We start from the raw sequence: 20,602 nt of genomic DNA, 5'->3' as shown, positions 1-20,602 counted from the left end.
ACTGAAGGCATGTGGCGTCATTTGACAATTCACACTTTAAGTACAATGCTCAGTCCACGTGTCCATCATTTGAGTAAATACGTCATTGCGAATTGTGATAAGCTGTCTTTTTGATTTGCGGAAGTCACTCTGATGAAGTGGTCATGTGGCCAGGGTGCGTATTCTTGAATCGAGGGAAGGGAATTATCAAGAGAAAGGCCTGTAGAATGTGACAGGAACTCGCCATTGTCAGCTTCTTTTGTCACATTCTATCAACACTTCTCTTGAGAATTCCGTTCCCTGCTTTCAAGAATTAGGCCCCTGGTCACTTGTCGAATAACGTTCACTTAATTCTTCTAATCTAGTACAATTTTCCTCCAGTAATGTTGTATTCATGGTAACAACATTTCATTTGGTTGAAAATGGTGAGGTTTTCTTTTTTGTTTATCAATCCCAATCCTCTGACCGGTTTCGCCGTATTACGGCTCATCAGAGAGGCTATAGGGCTTGATAACCAAAGAACAAAACCTTCATTCCAGTATAGCCAACTGGATGCCAGAAATGATAGTTGTTGTGCAACATCTGGTGACATCTGTACTCAACTCTATGAGTTAGAAAGTACAGATGGGAACAGATGGTACAGATGGATTCCTAGATTTGGGAGTTGAGTACAGATGTCACCAGATGTTGCACAACAACTAATATTTCATTTATTGTGCATATGTCAAATTTATCGTCTTAGGCACCGAAGGCATTTAAGTAGACTTTCTACCAAATATTTAGCAAAAACAATGATTAACCTGACTTTTTAATACAGGAAGGAGGAAAACCAACCACCAAAACCAGAATCTTCCAGCGTCCGGTTACTGAAAAAGAGCTAGAAACAGTCTGGGACGAGCAAAGCCTTCGTTTATTGGTAAGTCACTCTCTTCCTTCTATGAAAACGAAAAACATTTTTATTATCACTTTCTGATTGCAGTTGGAGCAAAGCACCGACTACGAGGAACGTCGCATCATCAGAGCAAGACTACGCCAAATCATGGCAGAACTAGAAGGTAAAATCACCCCTAACTTTTAAAATAAACCACACGACCAGCCCCTAATCTCAGGAGGTTTCTGGCGAGACGAAACTCTCACACTAACCAGCACAATCATATTATTCTAGCGTGCACAGCTCTGGTCGACGAAGCCCTCAAAGGCGAAGAACCGAAGACGCCCACCACTCCAACGGCCCCCGGACAATTAGAGGGTGAGTGTCAGCTTCTGCCCTTACTGCAGGGCCTTCTAGACGCCCCTGAAAATGATATTACTCCCGATTCCGGGACGGAATCGGGCGAAGATCAGCGTACTAGTTTAATAGCGGAAGTACAAACGGCATTGGAAAAACTGAGCAACTCCTTAAAAAGCGATCAAACCGACATTACCCCAGAACGTAGGAGCAGTTTGTTGCAACTGGTTACAAAACTGCAAGCGGGACTATGCGGCAACACTGCCACTGAACGTAGAGCTTCGACAGTGAGCACAGCTGGACGGTTTCAAAAACGAAAAAACAAACAGTCTAGGCACACCGTTGGGGTGTCCAAAGAAGAATTGGCCGACGCCAGAAAGCTGATAGAGCAAATATCTTTAAGTGATTTGACCCAAGCTGACAGCTGCACCAAACTGAGCAAGCAGAACAGCGAAAGTAGTGTACCAAACAGTTCGGCCAGCTCTTCATACCGAAACGTCCCTCAGAAAGTTAAAAACGCTACAGCAAAACCGTTCAGCTCTTCCAACAGCACCACGTCTTCGGTGCAAACCCCCACTGAACAACTGGAAGGTCTCGAAGATGACTCAACCCCACAAAAAACCTTGGAGCGTAACGTCTCCGTTGATTCTAATGTTAGCATAAAATCGGCTTGTCAAGCGGTACAGAAAGCCGCAGCCAGCAAAATCAAAAGGGAACAATCTAGAGAACAATCTGATGGTGAAGAAGAAGAAGCGGTGCAGGAGGAAGAGGACGAAGCCAGTACTGTAAAGGGTGCGAGCGACTTGGAAAATGCACCCCTGAAAACTAACCCAATTTACACCAGACCTCTAGGGGAAGAAAAGTACAGCAGATTCGACACGCAAAAGAAATTGAAAATGAAACGTGCCAACACTATAGACATTCCTAAACCTCTGCTCTTCTACGAAGATGAGGATGAAAGTGACGATGATCATGACGATAGAAGGAGGGACAGTTGCCAACCACTTAGAGGACCTTTGAACGTTGGAAACCCTCACACGAAAAAAATTGTACCCACTTTTCAACCTAGAACCGAATCAGACAAAAAGTTTCTGGCTTTCATTAATAAACAACAAGAAGATGGAGCTAACAGAGGTGCCATGTGGGGGACTAACAGCTCAGTGTGGGGAAACCGATTTGGCAACATTAAGAACACATTTGAAAGTAAAACGACTCCCCAACAGGACGCTAAAAGTTTCTGGAAAAGTGCCGATGATAATATTAAAAAATCCACAGCCAATCAGTTTGGCCCTAGAATTAGTCGTAGAAGTGCCAGAAATCTACAACAAATGTTTGAAGAGAAACAGAAAGAGAATCTTATCAGAACCGCTCCTGCTCCTAGACCAACGGAACACCATAATCAGCAGGGGGTAGTAACTGGTTCGTTGCAGGTTAAAACTCAACCAGAGAAACAATACAGAGTTGTACCGCAACCATTACCAGTCAACCAATTCTCTCACGCGCCTCAAAGCGCTTTCAAACCCATCAAACCAGGAAAACGCAGTTCGGTAGTGTTTTCTCCTGAAGGAAATGAAATAATGAAAAGTGAAATTAAAGAAAGTGGAGGACCAGCGTTTTTGTACAGCCCCAAACCATTGTCGAACTCCAGTTCCACGGTAACTTCACCAGTCAGCACAAAGCCTTGGACGGCTGCTCCTAGTGGCCGAGTGCTGAGTTTGGCTGCTTCCAAGTTCGAACAACCAGCGCCAGAGCCTCCAAAACCCAGAAGGTCAAGTAAAGGGGCTGTTGCTCCCCCCGGATACGCTAATACCACCGTATCTGACAGAAATCGCGAACCAACCAGAAAGCTAAGCCAAGATACTCAACCTCAAACTTATCAAGTTAAAACCAGCGTAGTTGAAAGCCAGTTTGTGCCTCCTGTCAAAGTCCCTGCTCAATCACCTCAGATGCCGCCACCCCAAAATTACAGCATTCGCTATGATCAGCCTCAAAATCGGGGGGTTTACCCTCAAAATTACAGCATCAGATACGACCAGCCTCGTCCTCAAGCTCAGCAAATCCTTCCCCAAAACTACTCAATCCGTTACGATCAACCAAAAGAAACTAAAGTGGTGCAAACACCTCAAAGCAATGAGAAAGAGTTTACCTCTTCGTGCGAGTTCAAACTTACTCCGAACAGCAAAACACCACCTATTCAAGCCATTGAACCGGTACTGCAACCACCTAAAGTGGAAAGACAAATTTCGGACGATAGCGTTCACGAGTACACGGCTGTGAGCAGTCGAGTGATGTCAGGTCCGGTAAGCCAGCAGGCCGTCACCGTTAAACAGAAAGCTCCAATGAGCAGAGACCAGCACGACATCCAAGCTGCGTTCAGCCTGAGAACTTCCTTGCAGAAAGCTACTACTACACAAGTGAGTCCCTCCTCCAGATCACCCAGCAACAGTTTCAGCTACAAACCAACAAAGCGCGAACCACAAACGAGAAGCCCCGGACTATCGCAAAGTTTCAAATACAGAAGCGAAATGGAAAACCACGAAGTACTGAAATACCACCCTAGGGATTGTCCAAAACCTACAGTCTCGCCCAGTAAAGCCAAGAGCGTTTTCGAAGACAGTCACAAAGAAGGACGAAACTGTGGCGTGGTTAAACCTATGCAACAACAGAAGCCTGTTCAAATCTACAATAACACCACCGGGGTGAACAGTAGAAACGATAAGAACTTGTCGGTGGTGACTGGACAATTTCATATCCCTCTCATTAACGTGAAATCCCCTGAGTCTCCCAGGATGCCCACTCAAGCCAAAGTGCTAAGCAAGTCGGATTCCTGGCACGAGATCTGCGTGGCCAACCAAACCACAACCCAAAAACCCTCCCCCAAGTCTGGACCAGTGAAATCCAAATCAAGTAACACCTTGTCAGTGCCTAAAATGTTCGAAGCCGGTATGAGCAAAGAGGAGATGCTCCACAAACGCCAAACCATGGAGGCATTCCTCAACGGTGGCAAAGTGACCGATGCCAAACCTGGTGTAAAACGCAGCATAAACAGAGTTAGAACTTCTCAAAAAATCTCGACTCAATCGAGAACCAGTAGTGGGGGAATAGTAAGGAGCAGAACTTTACCGGACATGATAAACCCTAGTCTTCTCGACGAGAGCAACATTGACAGGGCGTTCGAGGAGTTGTTCGAGTCGTCGTAGTCTGCCTTCTTCGGGTCTCCCCCACGGCTATCCATTCCAAAAACACGCAAAAAGCTGTTGTTAGATTTAGGAGCTGTAGAATCGTAGTAGATCGCCTGAAAGAAGTTGTTAAGTTTGCCTGAGAGAAAAGTGGTGGGCGTACACCCAGCAACGCTAAAAGGAAACTTGAATTTCGTCTCTGTGTCACTAATTTGCTCAGTCTTCTATCCGAGAGCTGGAGATGGTGTTTAATCGTGCGGGACCTGCAGCTGACTGCAACGATGAGGGACTTTTATGATGGAGGGTGAGGAGCTAAAAAACACGGAATGCGTGTGGGTGTACGCTACACCTTTAACAAAACCAAAAAACCACCCTTTAACTTTAACGAATGCGCAGCAGCCGCCTATACACGCCGCAAAATTGTCGTCCATCTTGTAGTTTTGTGGATCACTATGTGTGTTTTGTAGAACTCCATCTTTTTTTTCTTGTTTTCCGTTTCATCATCACCGGCACTAATACGTCGTGCTATAGCGCAACACATATGCAGAACGTCGCCTAAAACTGGCATCATTGCTTTGCAACCAATGAAATCAGGATTCAAATTTTTTTAGACCTCATGCTGAGCAAAAAGTCTTGCAAAGCTTAAATTCGTAATTAATTATTATGATGAGTTGTGAGCTCAGTTTGGTTGACGCTCTGAATCCCACCCATCCCTCTTCTCCTTGTTTTATTTTTTTTTTGTTTTAGTTTTCAGTAGCTAACAACATTGTTTTGTTTATGTGTTTTTCTCGCCAGCTTCATCAGTTTTTGATTAGTAGTCTAATTAGTCGCTTTTCTGCTTTCAGATATCAGCACTGACGCTACCAAGGGCGACGACGTTGCCACAACTAAAGGTGCGTAAACACGACCATATACAGGGTGGTCCAGTTTTAAATGTCAATAATTCACCAATCCATAGCCAATTAAAAAATAAGTTGACATTCATTATGTCATTTTCCTGAAAAGTGCTTCCTAAGGAAAATACAGTCCTTCAAATTTCTGTTTAAAAAATCGTTTTTTTTTTGTCATAACTACTGTCAGACCGTTGGAGCAATATTGATCAAATTTGGAACAAGCACTTTATTATACGTTATTACGGTCAAAGACCCAAAACTAACCCAACCCAACTTAAAAATTGTCTTGGAAACGGAAAATCACTTAAGAAGTTTAAAAAATATTATTGTAGCCAGTTTTCATAGTTTCCAGGCAAACTAAAAGACTTTAGTTTTGAAAATTGAATTAGAAAAGATAAAAATTTCAGAAGCTTAAAAGTTGTGTTTGTAACCAGTTTTCATGCAAATCGAGAGACTTTAATACTAAAAATTGACTTGTAGACATAAAAACTACTTTTTCAAGAATTTGTTACTACAAATTCATACATTTAAACCTTAAAAATTGACTTGAACCCCAAAATGTAACTAATGAAAAGTGACATCAGAAGCTTAAAATTTGCATTTGAAGCTAGTTTTCATAATTTGAAGACAAATTTCAATATTTTAGTCTTGAAAATAGTCTTAGATGCAGGACATTAACATTAGATTCATGAAAATTGTCTTGAAAACGAACTTTTCGTGCTTTTTACTTTGCTTTTCATTTGCTTCGAATTCTGGACTATTTTTAGTGCTTCAAAACTGCTTTCAGCTTGGAAAATCGAGTTTCAAGACTATCTTCACCAAGTTATTGACATAGCAAACTTAAAAAACAATTTTTACATTCTTCATAGACTTAAAATGGCATTCAAAGCTTTGTCATTATTAAATCGACTTTTAGACACCTCAGTGCTAAAAATTCGGGTATTTCTTAATAAACTAGACTGTTTTTAGTGTTTTAAGGCTGTTTTCAGTGCCTCAAATCGAGTTTCAAGACTATCTTTACAAAGTTTTTGACTTATCAGGCCTAAAAGCCAGTTTGTCCACTGACCATAGTCTTGAAAATGTTATTTCAAGCTTCTTCACTATTAAATTGACTTCTACACTAATAGGTGCAATAAATTGTAGCACCTCTAAGAAATTCAGACTGTTTTTAGTGCTTTTTAAGACTGAAAAATCGAGTTTAAGACTATTTCCAATAGTCAAGTTTCTTCAGTAATAAAAGTAAAAAATTTTGGTACCAAATGCTACAATAATACGTCTTGAGAACTAATTTTTAGAAATAAAATAGTCCGAAAATTTAATTTACTTCTAGACTTGTTGTCCAGTCCAGAAAATTCAGTTGTACACCAATTAAAGTCTTGAAAATATACTTTTGGACTCTCTTTAGTCCTAGTAAAGTCAGTTCTAGCATTAAAAGTCAACTTTTATATTATTTTTAGTAGTAAAAAATGAGTTTCATGCACAATACAATCTTTGTCTTGATTTCCGGATTTTTTTTTGTTCTTGAATGCCAGTTTCAGACACGCAACCAGGATGGCAGTCTGAGAAAGCGAATCATAAGACCATTCCTAGTAGTAAAAAAGTTTTTAGACTATTCAGTACAAATTTGGACTTTCACAAGTCTTAGATGTTCAGTTTTAAACTAATTGAAATTTGGAGGACTGTATCTTCCTTAAGAAACGTTTTTCAGAAAAATGACATAATGCAAGTCAACTTATTTTTTGATTAGCTATCAAATGGTGAATTATTGACACTTAAAACTGGACCACCCTGTATTTGTGAAATTATTGTTTAAAGCATCGGGGATTTTTGGGGGGCTGTTTAGTTACCACCACAAGAGTAACACAACAACAACTCAAAAAAGCTTGCTTTTCCAAGTCCCCTTTCGCCAAGTTTCGCCAGTTGGACAAACAAAACAGCATCAACAAACCGACTCCTCCAAGGTATGATTTTGTTATAACTAATTTAGATTATGTTGTCAGCCAATAGAAAAAATCAAACACTATTTAGATTGAATTTATTATAGGTGTTGTATAATCTATCATAGGGATAACCGAGTAATGAACAGAGAAATATTGATAATTGCAGATAACCAGAACAAAAATTTTGCTTGGATGTTGTCAAACGCTTCTCTGAATTCCTCCTCTGAGGACCTTCCTAATAATTTTATTTATTTTCTCTGTTTACGATAAGTGCTCTGTGTTTAGATCGATTTCTGCTTAAACTTGAATTAAGTTGTGTATTCTTCGTTTACGTGTAATTTTACTCTAATTTAGTCATTTTGATACTTTATTTATTCTATGGAAACCGTGAAATCAGACGCTGCTAATTGTCATCCATTTCTATATAAATTATCCTAACAAGTACCGGTCCTAATACCAGTAGTATTGTGACTGCTGTATAGTAAAGTTTTACAACAAAAAATTGCTCTATTTATACAAAAATAAAGTGACTTCAGGAAGTGGCCCTACAACAGACCACTTCCTGTCCTAGAGCCACTCTTCGTCTCCTTTGAAGATCAGCCATCAAAAAAGGAGAGAATCGCACTGGCAACGCCGCATTTCTGAAGTTTGAATGGCATTCCACATTTATTACCTGAAATATAGTTTCCTAAAGTCAAAGACCATCAAAACCAGTAAATTTTTGAATCTGTTTTGTTTAGTTGTTTGTTGTTTGGTTTATTGTTGATTTTCGTTCTTCGTATCTATAACCTCTAAAAACGTTAAGTTGTCCATATCTTCAATATAATTTTAATTTGCTCTGTCATATATTTGTCAAACAAATTACAAAATACAAAACACCAATCTGACAACAAGGCACTAGAAAAAACGGTAAAATAAAAAGCATACCTATTTGTTTTAAAGGGAGAAAGATGGCATTTTGTAGAGGTACTCTTTAGTTTGTAAGTGGTGCAAATATTGGGTTCTTATTGCTAAGGACGCGATAAAATCGCATGGTGCAAATGGGCATTACTCGAATTTTTGTGTAAAAATCGCACATTTTTGTTGGTTTGCCAAAACAGTACAATACAGACTTCCATCAAACAAGTATAGTCAATGTTTACCATTTTCTGTATATTTTCTGTTTTGTTTTGAGGGTAGATTTTACTTATTTTTGACAGATAAAAATTAAGACATTAGGGAGTTGTCGCAACACAATCATACATTTTATTCAAAAATAAATGCAGAATATCAAACAGTGAATATAAAATAGCAAAATTATGAAACTAATCCAATCAATGAATTCTTTTCGCCTACTAGACTTTTTATTGGGTTTTCTATCTTTGTCTCGCGCATGCAATTATTATCAATGTTTCTCTGTCAATTACACAGAGTGTTCCTATGGTAGGATTTTCTATTACTAAGCCTGTACGTTTAGTACATCAAACTTAACTTTATTATCCACAATCTTTGAAAGGCTTTATGTATAATGTGGTTTATCTGTTCCTTCCTGTAAATAATAAATTCTTGTAACTTCTGTATCAACCCTATCGCACTCCAAGCCTTGATCACTTCGACATATTTAACTACTTTAATTTTCTATAGTGTATTATAGTATATTGGGTAAATTCCAGCGATCAAATACTTTGTTATGATAATGGTCTTTCTAAGTTTTGGTTTTTGATCGGTGGATTTTGCCGGCCTGAACTTAACCCCCTTGACCGAATCGGTTTGGCGTAGCACCCCGGGTACACCCCGCGGCACCGGGCCCATATTTAAATTCACCGATCCGGCCCTGACGCAGTCCGCGAACACGATTAAAGAACGCCTCTTGCATTGGTGTCGGATGAAGACTAAGGAGTACGAGGTATGAGTTTGCTGGTGTCCAGGAGTTGTGTTGGCAATTTTTCCTAACTAACCCCCTCGCTGATGGTGTCCAGAGTTCAGTCGCTGTTGAGTTTGTGTGTGTGTTGTGGGGCTTCAGTGTGCAGAGCTACCGATTAATAAATAATATTCAAAGCATGTACAGCTTGTATGCTTAAGGAAATGTAAAAAAAGTTAATAGAGAATAAATCTGGTTGCAGAACATTCAACTAGACAACTTCTCGAGCAGCTGGGCAGACGGGCTGGCCTTTTGCGCGCTGATTCACCATTTCCTGCCCGACGCCTTCGATTACAGCGCCCTCACGCCCAAAGAGCGCAGGCACAATTTCGAATTGGCCTTCCGGATTGCAGAGTAAGTGTAAAAAATACTACCCTAATCATTACATCCAATAGAAACCCTCAATGTTTGCTACGTCATACTGTCAGCAAGTTTGATGTTTGGTTGAAATTTAAAAATCTATTTTATTTTTTGAATTTGTGTGATTTTCAAATTAACGGTCAAATTTATCATTTAGAGAGAAAGCCGACATTTACCGCTTATTGGACGTGGAGGACATGATGGAAACTCGAAGGCCGGACTGGAAATGCGTCTTCACTTACGTTCAGTCAATTTACAGACGGTTCAAGGATGAAGACTGAATTCGGCGCTGGTCCCCGTTTTTGTAGTAGTTTCTGATTTCCTGCACTTTATCCCGTTTCCAATACGCGGTAAAGTGCAAGAAATTGTTTTGTAATGTTTAGCGTTTATTTTTTTTTATTTTACCGTACTCGTTGTATCGTAATATTTGGTGGTGCTTGCATTAAAAAGCCACTGTGATTATTTTCGTACTGAGTTCTGGAAAAAAAGCATTTTTTAAAATGATCTTTAGATCTCTCTCTTTGTACTTTTTTCAGTTTCTATAGACGTTAGGAATATCTTTTATACCTTGCCCAGCTGTTTTGTATTTACCAATTAATAATTATTACTATATTTATAGATATGTAAGTGTCGGTAGGTTTTACAAAAAACTTTTTTTGGCTTATTTATTTGTATTTTGTAAGGGATGTTGCGACGACTGCTTTTGGTTTTTATTCTGTTTTCTCCTCTAACCGCGCCATATGAAATAACCAAAATGCCCATATATTTGTGAGCAAAATAATAATTTCGTTCTAATATTGTTACAGTGCCGCACTTTATAGTTATCACAACTTATACAGACTAATAATTGAACAAGGCAAGAAAATCTAACACAATATACGAATGTTTAATAAATTTCTAATGCGTTTTATTCATATTTATTTATTCCAATTTTAAATTCAAAATTGACGCCATATTTGCTTGACAGTTGACAGACTGATAGATTAAACGCCTCCATTAAATGGCCTCCTACTAATTTTGCTATCAACGCCTTTGCGCCCGAATTACGGTTCTGTTGTGTTTGTGTATCTATTAACATTAATACTGCCGTTTTTGTTTTCGAATGTCTCTCTCGATCGTTATATGGGAATTGTTGATAAGAAGACAGAAGAAATATTACAAACTTATGCTCCAAAAAAAAGATGGCAAAAAACTTGCTCTCAGGTGACAAATTGTATGATTTTTCAATTTTTGTTTTACTTTAATGCAGGATTTTATCATAGGCAACCAAATACGCTCATAGTATAGTTCCATCCTTCTTTACTTGTATTAAACAGAGAGAAACAGACGCACATTATTTAGTTGACATCCACCATTAACGACAGAACTAACTGTCGCTGTCATTGTCAAGGGTGTCTATGATTTCGGTTTGCCCTGTTGCGTTTTTTTCAAGCATCTAGGATAATAACTTTTATTAAAGACTACAGTCGAGGGATACATTTTGTAACCAACTCTTATAATAGGTCTGTTTCTATAGGCAATTTCAAACTGGTTTCCAACTGAAAATCGGAAATTGCTGGCTTTTATTGGTTGAATGGTCACGTGACATGGACATTTTAAGGGTAATGACAGATAGCTGGACATATTTCTCTGATTATTAGTTGGAGATTCGTTTTGCGAACGGACCTATTAATTGACGATTAATAATCTCAATTTTATTAATCGCTTTCATTAATAACTTAAAATAACTATTAACAGTTGCGTGTTTTTTTTTAACAAAACGAGCGGGAGCAAACTTAAAAAATAGACTCACCAAGCGCTTCATCAAACGAAAAGTCCCCGGAAACTTGGACTCGACTTTTCCATTCAGAATTTGCATGATTGGCGTGGAGTTGCGTCAACAACTCCTCAATTTTAAAAAAACATCACTAATTACACAGATTACACTGGATAGCATGTAACGATTACGATCTAACGAAAAAAAACTGCGGACTGAATTTCGACTTTTGACAGAATGACAGTTGTATGTTCCGTCCTGCCAAAATCAGTAAACTATACGGAGCGCTCCCATTATGTTTCTATCTTTATCTGATCTTAAATAACACAATGGCAAAAACTGAAACAACACAGCTCTAGATCGCTCCGAATGTTTTACCGAATTCAATAGTTAATTGTCGTTAAGGAGACCCCATTTTGAAATTGAAACTTTTTCAAAATACTTGTCATAATAAACAACAACAATCAAGCAGTCTACCTTTTTGCTAAATTGTGTAATTACAATATCAACGCAAAGTTGTACGAGAAAATGCCAAATTCCATAGATATTGAGATTGTGCTGAAGCAAAACTACAAGTAAGTCTGATCAAACAGTTTGAAAGCCCCTTTTGGTAATATAATGGGTTTCTTTTAGGCCCCATTCAAAAAACCAACTAATTACTATAGCGTCCAATTACCTGCAAAGTGGAAAATTCAGAGCAAACACTGTTATTTCTGATTTTCCTGCTACAGTAAACATGACCACTGTAATTCACTCAATTATAGTAGGAAAGTGTCCAGATTCTATACACAGGGTACTATATTATGTTCCTAGCATACTACTATTTCATAAGCCCTTAATGTAGTTGCAGAATGGTTACTTAGATTTTAGTCTACTGAAAGTAAACTGGTATGTTTATTCCTTGGATTCATATGGGACTTCTACACAAACTGAAACTGACGATGATGGACAGGAAATTTGCTTGGCTGTTCACTTAACGTTACCTTCTAAAGAGTTGCACACTTTGTGGGAAAACTTGTACTATGAAAACAACATAAAAGAAAATGTAAAAGTGTCTTCAGTGTTAATGTTTGTTAATCAAACTCTGGTTATTGCAGCTGTTAAAGTATGCTCAAACTATGATGTCCTTTGCTGGGAAAGGAATCAATCCCAATATTATCAGTTGTAATAGGGTGATTTTGTTACACGGTCCTCCAGGTACAGGAAAAACATCTTTGTGTAAAGCTCTAGCACAGAAACTCTCAATTAAAATGGGGGATCAGTACAGTTCTGGACTGCTGATTGAGATTAACAGTCATAGTTTGTTTTCCAAGTGGTTTTCAGAGGTAAGACACTAAGCATTAATATAATGTAAACTTTTTATAAATAAATTAAGAAACAGGTTCTGTCACTTTTAGTTTAACCAGAAGTAGCTGTCAAGTTGCTAATTTTAAATGAAACACCCTGTATATTTTTGATTTTAGACATATTTCATATACCTACACACTATTTAGAATATTAACATTACAAGTTTATAACAATTTACAAAATTTCAGAGTGCCAAATTGGTTTCAAACATGTTTATGAAATTAAAAGAAATTTGTGAAAATCAAAATGTTTTAGTCTGTGTGCTTATTGATGAAGTGGAATCTTTAGCACGCGCCAGAGATCAGTGTGCTTCTGGTAAACCTTTCTTTTATCAGTTTAGATTTTTTTCATTTTAACAGATTATTCTAGGAACTGAACCCTCTGATGCTGTTAGAGTGGTCAATGCAGTCTTAACCCAAATCGATCAAATCAAGCATTTTCCTAATGTTTTGATTTTAACCACCTCAAACATGACCAATTCCATTGATTTAGCGTTTGTGGACCGGGCCGACATTAAGCAGTTTTTGGGCCTGCCTAGCACACCTGCAATTTACAAAATATACCACTCTTGCTTAATGGAATTAATCAAGGTTGTGCTTCACTACACCATTTATTGGCTGTTTTGTTTACTGTAAATTTTAGGCTGGTATTATACAAGGTGATCCCTCAGACTTGCTGGATAACGTAAACGCCTTAGTGGAGGATGGCATTAGTGAAATGCAGGAACATAGCAGAAAGTTAATTCGAATATGTGAAAAAAGCTTGCAGTTAAGTGGTCGAACGCTACGGAAAATACCGTTTCTAGCCCATGCATTGTTTTTAAGTACTCAAAATGTCACTTTGGAGATGTTTTTAGAGGCCATGGACTTGGCAGTTGATAAAGAACACAAAGACCGAAAATTGTTTTCAATCAAACAGGAAAGCAGTTCTTCATAGTAAATTTTATTTATTCAGATTTTGTTTTGACAGTTGAGTTGAGGTTTAGAGTTAAATAAACTAAGATAAATTATATTTTTTGACACTCTTGTTTCAATTTTTTTAACATATTTATATTACTGCAAGTCTCCTGAAGTCTCAACTGTACATTGGCAGCTTGTACTAACCACTGCAAGGCTTGTTGGTACAGTTTTTGTGCAAGATGCAGGTTTTGTGGGGGCATAAACCCAAACCATTTTATAGGATCAACTGATTTGTGAGTTTCCAAGCTGAACTGTTTAGTGACCATTTCTTCTGAAGATTGTAGGACAGTCACCGCTGAAAACTCAGGACTGTTTTCAGAGGGTAGCTGTAAGCTAGACACACTGTTCTGTCCTAGGATATACCTAAATGAAAGAGATTAATTGAGTTTGTGGGTTTTTTGGTGATAGTGATTACCTAGTTTTAGCTAAATGGGTTTCTCCACCAATCATGGCATTTTCAGCAGTTAGTTTCAAGTCGATTTCTTCCTGCATCAGAGTTAGGGCGTCCAGGGTTAGTTTGTCGAGGACATTGCATATTTTGTCCAAGTCTTTGGTAGTTTCAGGCATTATTTTTTGTAATTTTATAATCCAAAGTAATCAGCTGACTTGTGTGTGTGTGTGTTTTAAAATGTAAACAAATCAGGCCACAACAGTTGTCAAACTTGAGGTTAGGTTTTTCTGTCATCTGTACACTGTCAATCAGTTTTTTGACATTGGTCTGTTTTGGTTTTTTCTTTTCTTTTATATTTTGTTGTGTTTGTGTGAGTATACTGAATTCTGTTCAAGTTGAGTGCTGTAGAAAGTATTCTTTCGCATATAAAACAATAATCAAAATGACACTGGAAACCATTCCTAAAGACTTGAGAAATCTGAGAGCCTGTTTGGTCTGCTCTCTGATCAAAGTAAGTAGCCCCCTCACAACAAGCACATGGGGATGATGAACATTGCAACCACTTTCATTATTTTACAGTCATTTGACCAGTTTGAATATGAGGGATGTGATAATTGCGATGAGTTCTTGAGAATGAAAAACAACAGAGACAATGTCTATGACTGCACTAGTTCAAACTTTGATGGGTAAGTTGTGTTATGAGAAACTAGCTGAAATTTAATGGGTTTATTGCAGGATGATTGCTATGATGAGTCCTGAAGACAGCTGGGTTGCCAAGTGGCAAAGAATTAGTAAGTTTAACATTTACAGCTTTCGACTGTATTTTTACAGATGTTTGATTTTTCAGACCGCTTCTGTAAAGGAGTCTATGCAATCTCAGTCTCAGGCAGACTCCCTGCGGGTATTATAAGGGAAATGAAGAGTCGAGGAATAGTGTACAGACCTCGAGATACAAGTCAAAGATAATTTTAAGTTCAGAAGTGAAAAGGTATTGTGGTAGTGTAGGTTTTTCTTGTAATTATAATACACATGACTTTCATTGTTTATTTGAAGCTCAACAGTTAATTACATCCTACCTAATTGAATTATAGTAACATATAAATAACAAATAGGGCAAAAAACATTTTTTTGTGGACTAAATTATTAATACAAAAATATGCTACCCTAGAAAAACTTTACAACATACACTTAGAAAAAATATGATTTGCTTTTGCTAGTGCAATGCCACAATTAGCTAAAATCATACAGGGTAAATATAGATTGAAATTTTCATAGTGTATAGTCTCAGTCTTGTTACTTTACAGCTGAGAGTAAGTAGTGATAAAATAGCACATTTAATTTCACACCCTGTACAGCTATATAATATTGTTGTTAATACAAAAGCCTAGGCACTAGAATTGACTCTAATAATAAATTTATTTCTTCTTCAGTTTCAACAGTGGCACCAGTATAGTTTGGCCAATACAACATTCTTTAACACACACTCCTTGCATACAAGTTACTCTTTAGGTAGCAAACTTTTTCCGAAAAAATTCGATGCCGCATCAGTAAGGTCGTCCAAACCTGCGTGAGCACTTTGGTTCGTATCGTTCAGTTTTCTGTCTGCCCCTTGCGCAGATTCGCGCAACTTGTTCTCCAGACTGATTTCTGCATTATGGAATCCCGCATTTATGTCATGTGCTTTTTGAGCCAATGAGCTCTCTAGTGAATGGAATCCTGCAAAAAGGAGAGAATCAAATATTTATTGTCCATCATTATTTCAATTTTACAGGAAAAACTTAATAATTCAAGGGCCAGGGAGAATAATGATTAATAAAGTTTGTGTATTTGTTGACCCTCCTTTTTTAAGAAGATTACTTAAATAATTGATTATTTACCTTGATTGATGCTACCAGCCAAATTATGTCCGGTTTGTGCTAAACCGTCCTTAGTATCGTGCAACTTGGCATCTATTCCTTGTGCTAGGTGCTGCGCTCCAGTTGCCAATCGTTGCTTTTCGCCTTCCAGGGCTTCGGCCAACTCTCTGGCTTTAGTAGCGCTAGCTTCCTGAGTTTGTCTGGCCAAGTTCTGGGCGGCTTCGGCAGCCTGTCGTGCTCGTTGGGCGGCCGCTTCTTCAGCTTGCCTTACTGTGTTATCCACTGACTGGGCGGCCGCTTGGGCTCCTTCAGCCAAACGCTGTTTCTGATGCTCCAGCGTTTCGGTCGCGTTTTGTTGAGTCTCGTGGATTTTACCGTCGATCGAACGAGCCAGATTTTGGGCGCCGGTCACGGTCTCTTTGGCTTTATTAGCTACGGCGGCTTCAGCTTCCTTCAGTTTGCTGTCGGTAGTTCTAGCCAGGTTCTGTGCGGCTTCTTGGGTTTCGTGGATCTTGCCTTCAAACGAATGTGCCAGGTTTTGAGCACCGGTAATTGTTTCCTTGGCTTTGGCGGCAGCTGCAGCTTCGGTAGTTCGTACTTTTTCGTCTACGTTTTTCGCCACGTTCAAAGCACCATCTTTAACCTGACTGCCAATATTGCATACCAAGTTTTGCGCACCTTCTGCTTGTGCCTTTGCCGCTTCAGCTGCTGCTCTAGCCTTGTCAGCTGCAGCTTGCTCAGCTTCTTTAACCTTGTTATCCAAATTTCTGGCTAAGTTTTGAGCCCCTTGAGCTAAGCGTTGTTCTTCGGCTTTGACAGCTTCAGCTGCAGCTCGAGCTTTGTCGGCAGCAGCCTGCTGAGCTTCTTTAACTTTAGCATCCAAATTTCTGGCCAGGTTTTGCGCTTCTTGAGCTAGCCGTTGTTCTTCTGCTTTGGCAGCTTCAGCCGCTGCTCTAGCCTTATCAGCAGCCGCTTGTTCAGCCGCTTTGAGTTTGTTTTCCAAATTTTTAGCCAGCGTCTGCGCTTCCTGTTCTAAACGCTGTTCCTCCGCCTTGACGGCTTCAGCTGCGGCTCTAGCTTTATCAGCGGTTTCTTTTGCTTTCCTAGCCAATTCCTGAGCTATCCGTTGCTCCTCAGCTTTAGCAGCTTGAACCGCGGCCTTTGCCTTAGCAGCGGCGGCTTGTTCGGCTTCACGCACTTTGTTAGCCAATTTTTCCGCTTCTTGAGCCAGTCGTTGTTCCTCGGCCTTGACAGCTTCAGCTGCTGATCGGGTTTGGTCGGCGACTACTTGTTCAGTTTCCTTGACTTTGGTATCGATCGATTTGGCCAAGCTGTGGGCTCCGTTGACGATAATTTGACGTTCAGATTCTGCAGCGTGGGCTAAGTCCGTCTTTTTCTGTGTGGCAGCGTCGGATGTGGCTTGGCCTAGGTCGGTGAGGGTCTGTGAGGCATCTCGTAGTTTGGAGTCGGCTTGTTTGCCGATGTTTTGCAGGTCTTCGTTTACATTGCTTTTGGTTCGATTAACCGCCTCAGCTGAAATCATCAAGAAAAACTTAAAAATTATTGAAATTCGTATGGCAACCAAAAAGTGAATAATTGTAAAAAAAGTTGCCAGTAAGACAAAGAACTGATACTGAATAGGTGAAAGAGATATTTCTGTTCTACAGGGTGTTTCAGGTTTTCAAACAAGACGTGTTATAGTCGGATTTTTACCTTTTGAGAATGACGTCATCTTCTTACATCTTTGTTTCTCGCGTATCAAACATGTGAAATAAACAATTTTAACAAAAAAGGCACGTTATTAATTTTGTCATCCTGTCAAATTAAAAACGTTGACATTTACTGTCACTTTAATATAAACAAATATCAAAGGTATACAAATGCTGCGTTACAATAAGCAAGCCCAAATGCTAATTCTAAATGTGCTGCTTTTTTTAGAGTACGAAAAGAAACAGTTTCCAGATGTCATCCCAATTGATTATTCCAATGTGTATGATAGAGCATCACAGGCTTTAAAAGTGAGTACTGCTGCCCTATGCCGAATGAAAAAGGCTGGAATTCCAGCTGACGACTCCTATTTTATTAACATTTCTAAGAAAATGTCGGTCAGTAAAACCAAAATAACCGCTTTTATGAAAAACAAAGAAGTTGGTAATGTTGGTATGCCAAATTACTATTTTCGCTTTATTGTGCACAGCACAATAACACAACACAAAATCAATGAACATTAATAATATATTATGTTATTAGGAGTAGAAGAGATCTTTAAGTGAGTGCAAGTACACCTATTCACTGAATGAATGATGATTAAACTGAAACTCTCATGATCATGTGATTTTCAAGGCACTTGATCATCAGTCACTTCTGAACACACTTTTTCAAAGTATTTGTAGGTTAAAACTTGTGATCTAATTCCAGACATGCGAGTTTTTCACCTGCATGACGTCATTCTCAAAGGGCAAAAATTTGACTATATTACAGTAAGAAAGTTCTAAAATTATATTAAATACACTGAGTTGGATTTCAAGACTTTTGCAACACATTTTTCTTTGCCCTATATATCTGTGAAGAAATCACTTTCGAAGCAAAATGAATAACGGTTCTGATTCCAGAAAAAAACGGTCTTTTGAAACCTCTTTTGTTCACTAAATTCGGCCAAAGCAATTCGGAGACACAGACCATTAAAAATGGACAAAAATTTTGCTTTATAAAGTTTGGAGTAGTAAAATTAAAGACAAAGTGTTCTAGCAGTCCACCCCTCGTATTTTTCTGATAAAAATTGCAAGACTTAAAACGTTTGCTACTTTAATCATTAAGATACCGTTTCATCTGTTGAATCTTGAAAACAAAACGCAAGTGGTTTATTTTAGTAATGTACCATGTGGCGCGCCTCTAAACTCGATTTGAATTAATGGCGCCGCATATTCTATTTTATTACTTGGTTAGGATAGAAAACAGGTTTCCTAAATATACCTGCTTCTTGGGCGATCTTTTGCGCATCACTCTTGGCTCGTTCGAGAACCTCGTCGGTTTTTTTAGCTCGTTCCTCCACCACATCTTCAACCTGGTTCTGGGCTTCGGTGGCCTCTTCTACCACCTCGCTCTTTCTCCTGGTGAACAGCTGACCGATACGGTTGCCGAAATTACGCAGGGACGCTGAAAGATTAGATATTTGTTATTTACTTTATATGCGTATAGTTTAAAAGAAGTAAACAAAATGTTATCATGGTTATTTTCGAACGAGTTTTAAGGCGTAGTGCTTAATCAACGTTAATTATGGTTACAGCGATTTAAAAATACCGTCTTGCACGTCTCTTCTATTGTATCATGGGAATTCAGCCTTAACATAACCTTAAGGCCTCAAGGTCGGTTATAATTTGTTAACACAGTTTTCGCACTAATATGTCGTTTATAATACGTTGCAGTTAAGGTGAAAGAAAGTCAAATTTTAGTGCACCAAGTGGGTCCAGGAATAATTAAATTATTTGGCAACCTAAACCGGATTATTTTGGATGCCCACACCACAAGTTTACCAAAGTGAAAGTCATCTCAACACAATAAATATTTTATGTAGTATTCCACTACATTAGTAGAGTAAAATCACAAAAATGAGTCAACCTAGCAATAATATATTGTATTTTATAGTTGGGTTAGATCGAAAGCGGTAAACATGCTAACTAACTGAAATTAGAATTGATTTCCTCCGCTGACTCATCATAATGATTGCGTGTTTTGCAATATAACAACGACAAGAACAAAGGACTATATAAAACACTTACCAAACATTATTCTCCGTTAATTTGTACTTTTTAGGGAGTTAAAACGAAGGAGCCGGCTTTTTCAATTAAAATCCAACCAGCACCACAAAATCGCGCGGTATTACTGGCTCCGTGGGCAAATGCGATTGCACAAGCAAGACAGAAATATCGATTGGTGGAGGAGGCACCACAATGTCTACAACGTGACCTAAACCTTCACATCCCGATTGTATTGCGTTGCAAAAATTACCGGACGAACGACAGGGATCGATTTCAGTCGTTTTTTTTTCTTTACCGTTTCAGGAGTTCCACAACTCGCAAGTCGAACGGAGCCGAGTTCAGAGAAAACAAATGTTTCTTACCTGTAAAAGATGTCCAGAACGACATGTTTCGTTGATATTAGATTCCTATAAGGTGGACGGCCTTCGACTTGTCTATAAAAATAGTAATTTCACATAAACAATACTGGGCGAACGGCGAAATATAACCGGCTAGATAGCATACAAAACCGTAACTAAAAAAAGCAACAGTCCGCGGTCTGTGTGCTACTAAACTAAAGAAATTTTGCATTAACCACAACAGTGGATGTGTGTAGAACTTATATTTAAAAACTGGTATGTGGTGTGGGTTTTGCTCAGTGTGACTCATTAATAAAATTAGGATTTAGTCAATAAATTCAAATAAATTTAAATTGGTAAAAATACATTTATTGATGAGTTTCCCATGTAAACTGAGTAGCATGTGAATAAGTCTGTTCTAAGAAAAAAACCAAGTTATATTAAATTATAGTATTATGTTACAAAAATAAACTCTGATAAAGATACAACAATAAATAATTTACAAAACATACTTACTTAAGAATACATCAATAGTGGTACAAAAATAGGAACTGATATTAGTGATATTCGTTGTACTTAAATTGTTAAGTGGCCCTTTGGCAAGTATGATAAACCTTAGTACAGTCCTTAATCTGATACTCAAAAACGGGGCCTCGACAGTAGAAACATGACCCACTAGGGCTGTGCTCCTTGACCGGTTTTTTAAAGTGCGTATTCA

At 38.5% G+C, this 20,602-nt stretch overlaps 6 protein-coding genes and 2 long non-coding RNA genes across 10 annotated transcripts in view; 4 read left to right on the top strand and 4 right to left on the bottom strand.

The window, feature by feature from the left end:
- The window catches only part of LOC145736904 (uncharacterized), a 32,045-nt gene extending 27,357 nt beyond the window's left edge, over positions 1-4,688 (top strand). The window contains exons 12-14 of the mRNA XM_081991408.1: positions 797-895; positions 959-1,034; positions 1,145-4,688. Coding sequence (XP_081847534.1) covers positions 797-895; positions 959-1,034; positions 1,145-4,407 — 3,438 coding nt within the window. The 3' untranslated portion in view covers positions 4,408-4,688. The remainder of the gene's footprint in view (positions 1-796; positions 896-958; positions 1,035-1,144) is intronic.
- LOC145737792 (smoothelin-like protein 2) lies at positions 4,497-10,373 on the top strand. Its single transcript, XM_081992617.1, has 6 exons — positions 4,497-4,690; positions 5,232-5,279; positions 7,123-7,240; positions 8,978-9,104; positions 9,322-9,473; positions 9,637-10,373. The coding sequence occupies exons 1-6, from the start codon at positions 4,681-4,683 to the stop codon at positions 9,758-9,760; spliced, it is 579 nt and encodes a 192-aa protein (XP_081848743.1). The 5' UTR covers positions 4,497-4,680; the 3' UTR covers positions 9,761-10,373.
- On the bottom strand, positions 9,904-11,424 carry LOC145737998 (uncharacterized). 2 transcript variants are annotated; one of them, XR_014180543.1, is made up of 2 exons: positions 11,272-11,424; positions 9,904-10,914 (listed from the first exon to the last, which is right to left on the bottom strand). It is a non-coding gene; the product is annotated as an uncharacterized LOC145737998 (long non-coding RNA). The 2 variants fall into 2 exon arrangements; XR_014180544.1 differs by having other exon boundaries at positions 9,904-10,547.
- Positions 11,425-11,650: 226 nt separating this feature from the next.
- Positions 11,651-13,601, top strand: pch2 (pachytene checkpoint 2 protein). Its single transcript, XM_081992153.1, has 7 exons — positions 11,651-11,810; positions 11,869-12,028; positions 12,080-12,280; positions 12,333-12,560; positions 12,771-12,897; positions 12,952-13,172; positions 13,225-13,601. The coding sequence occupies exons 1-7, from the start codon at positions 11,764-11,766 to the stop codon at positions 13,516-13,518; spliced, it is 1,278 nt and encodes a 425-aa protein (XP_081848279.1). The 5' UTR covers positions 11,651-11,763; the 3' UTR covers positions 13,519-13,601.
- On the bottom strand, positions 13,506-14,193 carry LOC145737859 (vacuolar ATPase assembly protein VMA22). Its single transcript, XM_081992705.1, has 2 exons — positions 13,957-14,193; positions 13,506-13,904 (listed from the first exon to the last, which is right to left on the bottom strand). Exons 1-2 carry the CDS (start codon positions 14,106-14,108, stop codon positions 13,589-13,591), a joined length of 468 nt encoding a protein of 155 aa, XP_081848831.1. The 5' UTR covers positions 14,109-14,193; the 3' UTR covers positions 13,506-13,588.
- Positions 14,194-14,257: 64 nt separating this feature from the next.
- On the top strand, positions 14,258-14,978 carry spt4 (Transcription elongation factor subunit spt4). Its single transcript, XM_081992759.1, has 4 exons — positions 14,258-14,443; positions 14,512-14,618; positions 14,668-14,723; positions 14,780-14,978. The coding sequence occupies exons 1-4, from the start codon at positions 14,375-14,377 to the stop codon at positions 14,896-14,898; spliced, it is 351 nt and encodes a 116-aa protein (XP_081848885.1). The 5' UTR covers positions 14,258-14,374; the 3' UTR covers positions 14,899-14,978.
- Positions 14,963-20,054, bottom strand: LOC145737212 (uncharacterized). 2 transcript variants are annotated; one of them, XM_081991812.1, is made up of 4 exons: positions 19,909-20,054; positions 18,762-18,944; positions 15,810-17,321; positions 14,963-15,648 (listed from the first exon to the last, which is right to left on the bottom strand). In XM_081991812.1, the coding sequence occupies exons 1-4, from the start codon at positions 19,931-19,933 to the stop codon at positions 15,431-15,433; spliced, it is 1,938 nt and encodes a 645-aa protein (XP_081847938.1). In that variant the 5' UTR covers positions 19,934-20,054; the 3' UTR covers positions 14,963-15,430. The 2 variants fall into 2 exon arrangements, with proteins under 2 accessions (XP_081847938.1, XP_081847946.1); XM_081991820.1 differs by lacking the exon at positions 19,909-20,054 and adding an exon at positions 19,568-19,710.
- A 183-nt stretch (positions 20,055-20,237) lies between these two features.
- Positions 20,238-20,550, bottom strand: LOC145738028 (uncharacterized). Its single transcript, XR_014180566.1, has 2 exons — positions 20,401-20,550; positions 20,238-20,302 (listed from the first exon to the last, which is right to left on the bottom strand). It is a non-coding gene; the product is annotated as an uncharacterized LOC145738028 (long non-coding RNA).
- Positions 20,551-20,602: the final 52 nt, after the last annotated feature.

The sequence above is a fragment of the Ips typographus genome, linkage group LG1, assembly GCF_016097725.1.
Source record: "Ips typographus isolate SLU linkage group LG1, UJ_Ityp_2.0, whole genome shotgun sequence".
Classification (NCBI taxonomy): Eukaryota; Metazoa; Arthropoda; class Insecta; order Coleoptera; family Curculionidae; genus Ips; species Ips typographus.
The sequence above is the reverse complement of the archived record's forward strand: the minus strand, read 5'-3'. Positions and strand labels throughout refer to the sequence as shown.

Bases quoted from the DNA above. Each gene is read 5' to 3' on its own strand.
- LOC145737792 (XM_081992617.1), top strand. The intron at 7,241-8,977 runs GTATGATTTTGT...GGTTTGGCGTAG, and splicing joins AACAAACCGACTCCTCCAAG to CACCCCGGGTACACCCCGCG. The intron at 9,105-9,321 runs GTATGAGTTTGC...ATCTGGTTGCAG, and splicing joins TGAAGACTAAGGAGTACGAG to AACATTCAACTAGACAACTT.
- pch2 (XM_081992153.1), top strand. From the start codon at position 11,764: ATGCCAAATTCCATAGATATTGAGATTGTGCTGAAGCAAAACTACAA. The intron at 12,029-12,079 runs GTACTATATTAT...CCCTTAATGTAG, and splicing joins GTCCAGATTCTATACACAGG to TTGCAGAATGGTTACTTAGA. The intron at 12,561-12,770 runs GTAAGACACTAA...ACAAAATTTCAG, and splicing joins TTTCCAAGTGGTTTTCAGAG to AGTGCCAAATTGGTTTCAAA.
- LOC145737859 (XM_081992705.1), bottom strand. From the start codon at position 14,108: ATGCCTGAAACTACCAAAGACTTGGACAAAATATGCAATGTCCTCGAC. The intron at 13,905-13,956 runs GTAATCACTATC...TCTTTCATTTAG, and splicing joins ACCCATTTAGCTAAAACTAG to GTATATCCTAGGACAGAACA.
- spt4 (XM_081992759.1), top strand. From the start codon at position 14,375: ATGACACTGGAAACCATTCCTAAAGACTTGAGAAATCTGAGAGCCTGT. The intron at 14,444-14,511 runs GTAAGTAGCCCC...ATTATTTTACAG, and splicing joins TGGTCTGCTCTCTGATCAAA to TCATTTGACCAGTTTGAATA. The intron at 14,724-14,779 runs GTAAGTTTAACA...TTGATTTTTCAG, and splicing joins TGCCAAGTGGCAAAGAATTA to ACCGCTTCTGTAAAGGAGTC.
- LOC145737212 (XM_081991812.1), bottom strand. From the start codon at position 19,933: ATGTCGTTCTGGACATCTTTTACAG. The intron at 17,322-18,761 runs GTATATTTAGGA...TGATGATTTCAG, and splicing joins AAAGATCGCCCAAGAAGCAG to CTGAGGCGGTTAATCGAACC. The intron at 15,649-15,809 runs GTAAATAATCAA...TCCTTTTTGCAG, and splicing joins GGCTGGTAGCATCAATCAAG to GATTCCATTCACTAGAGAGC.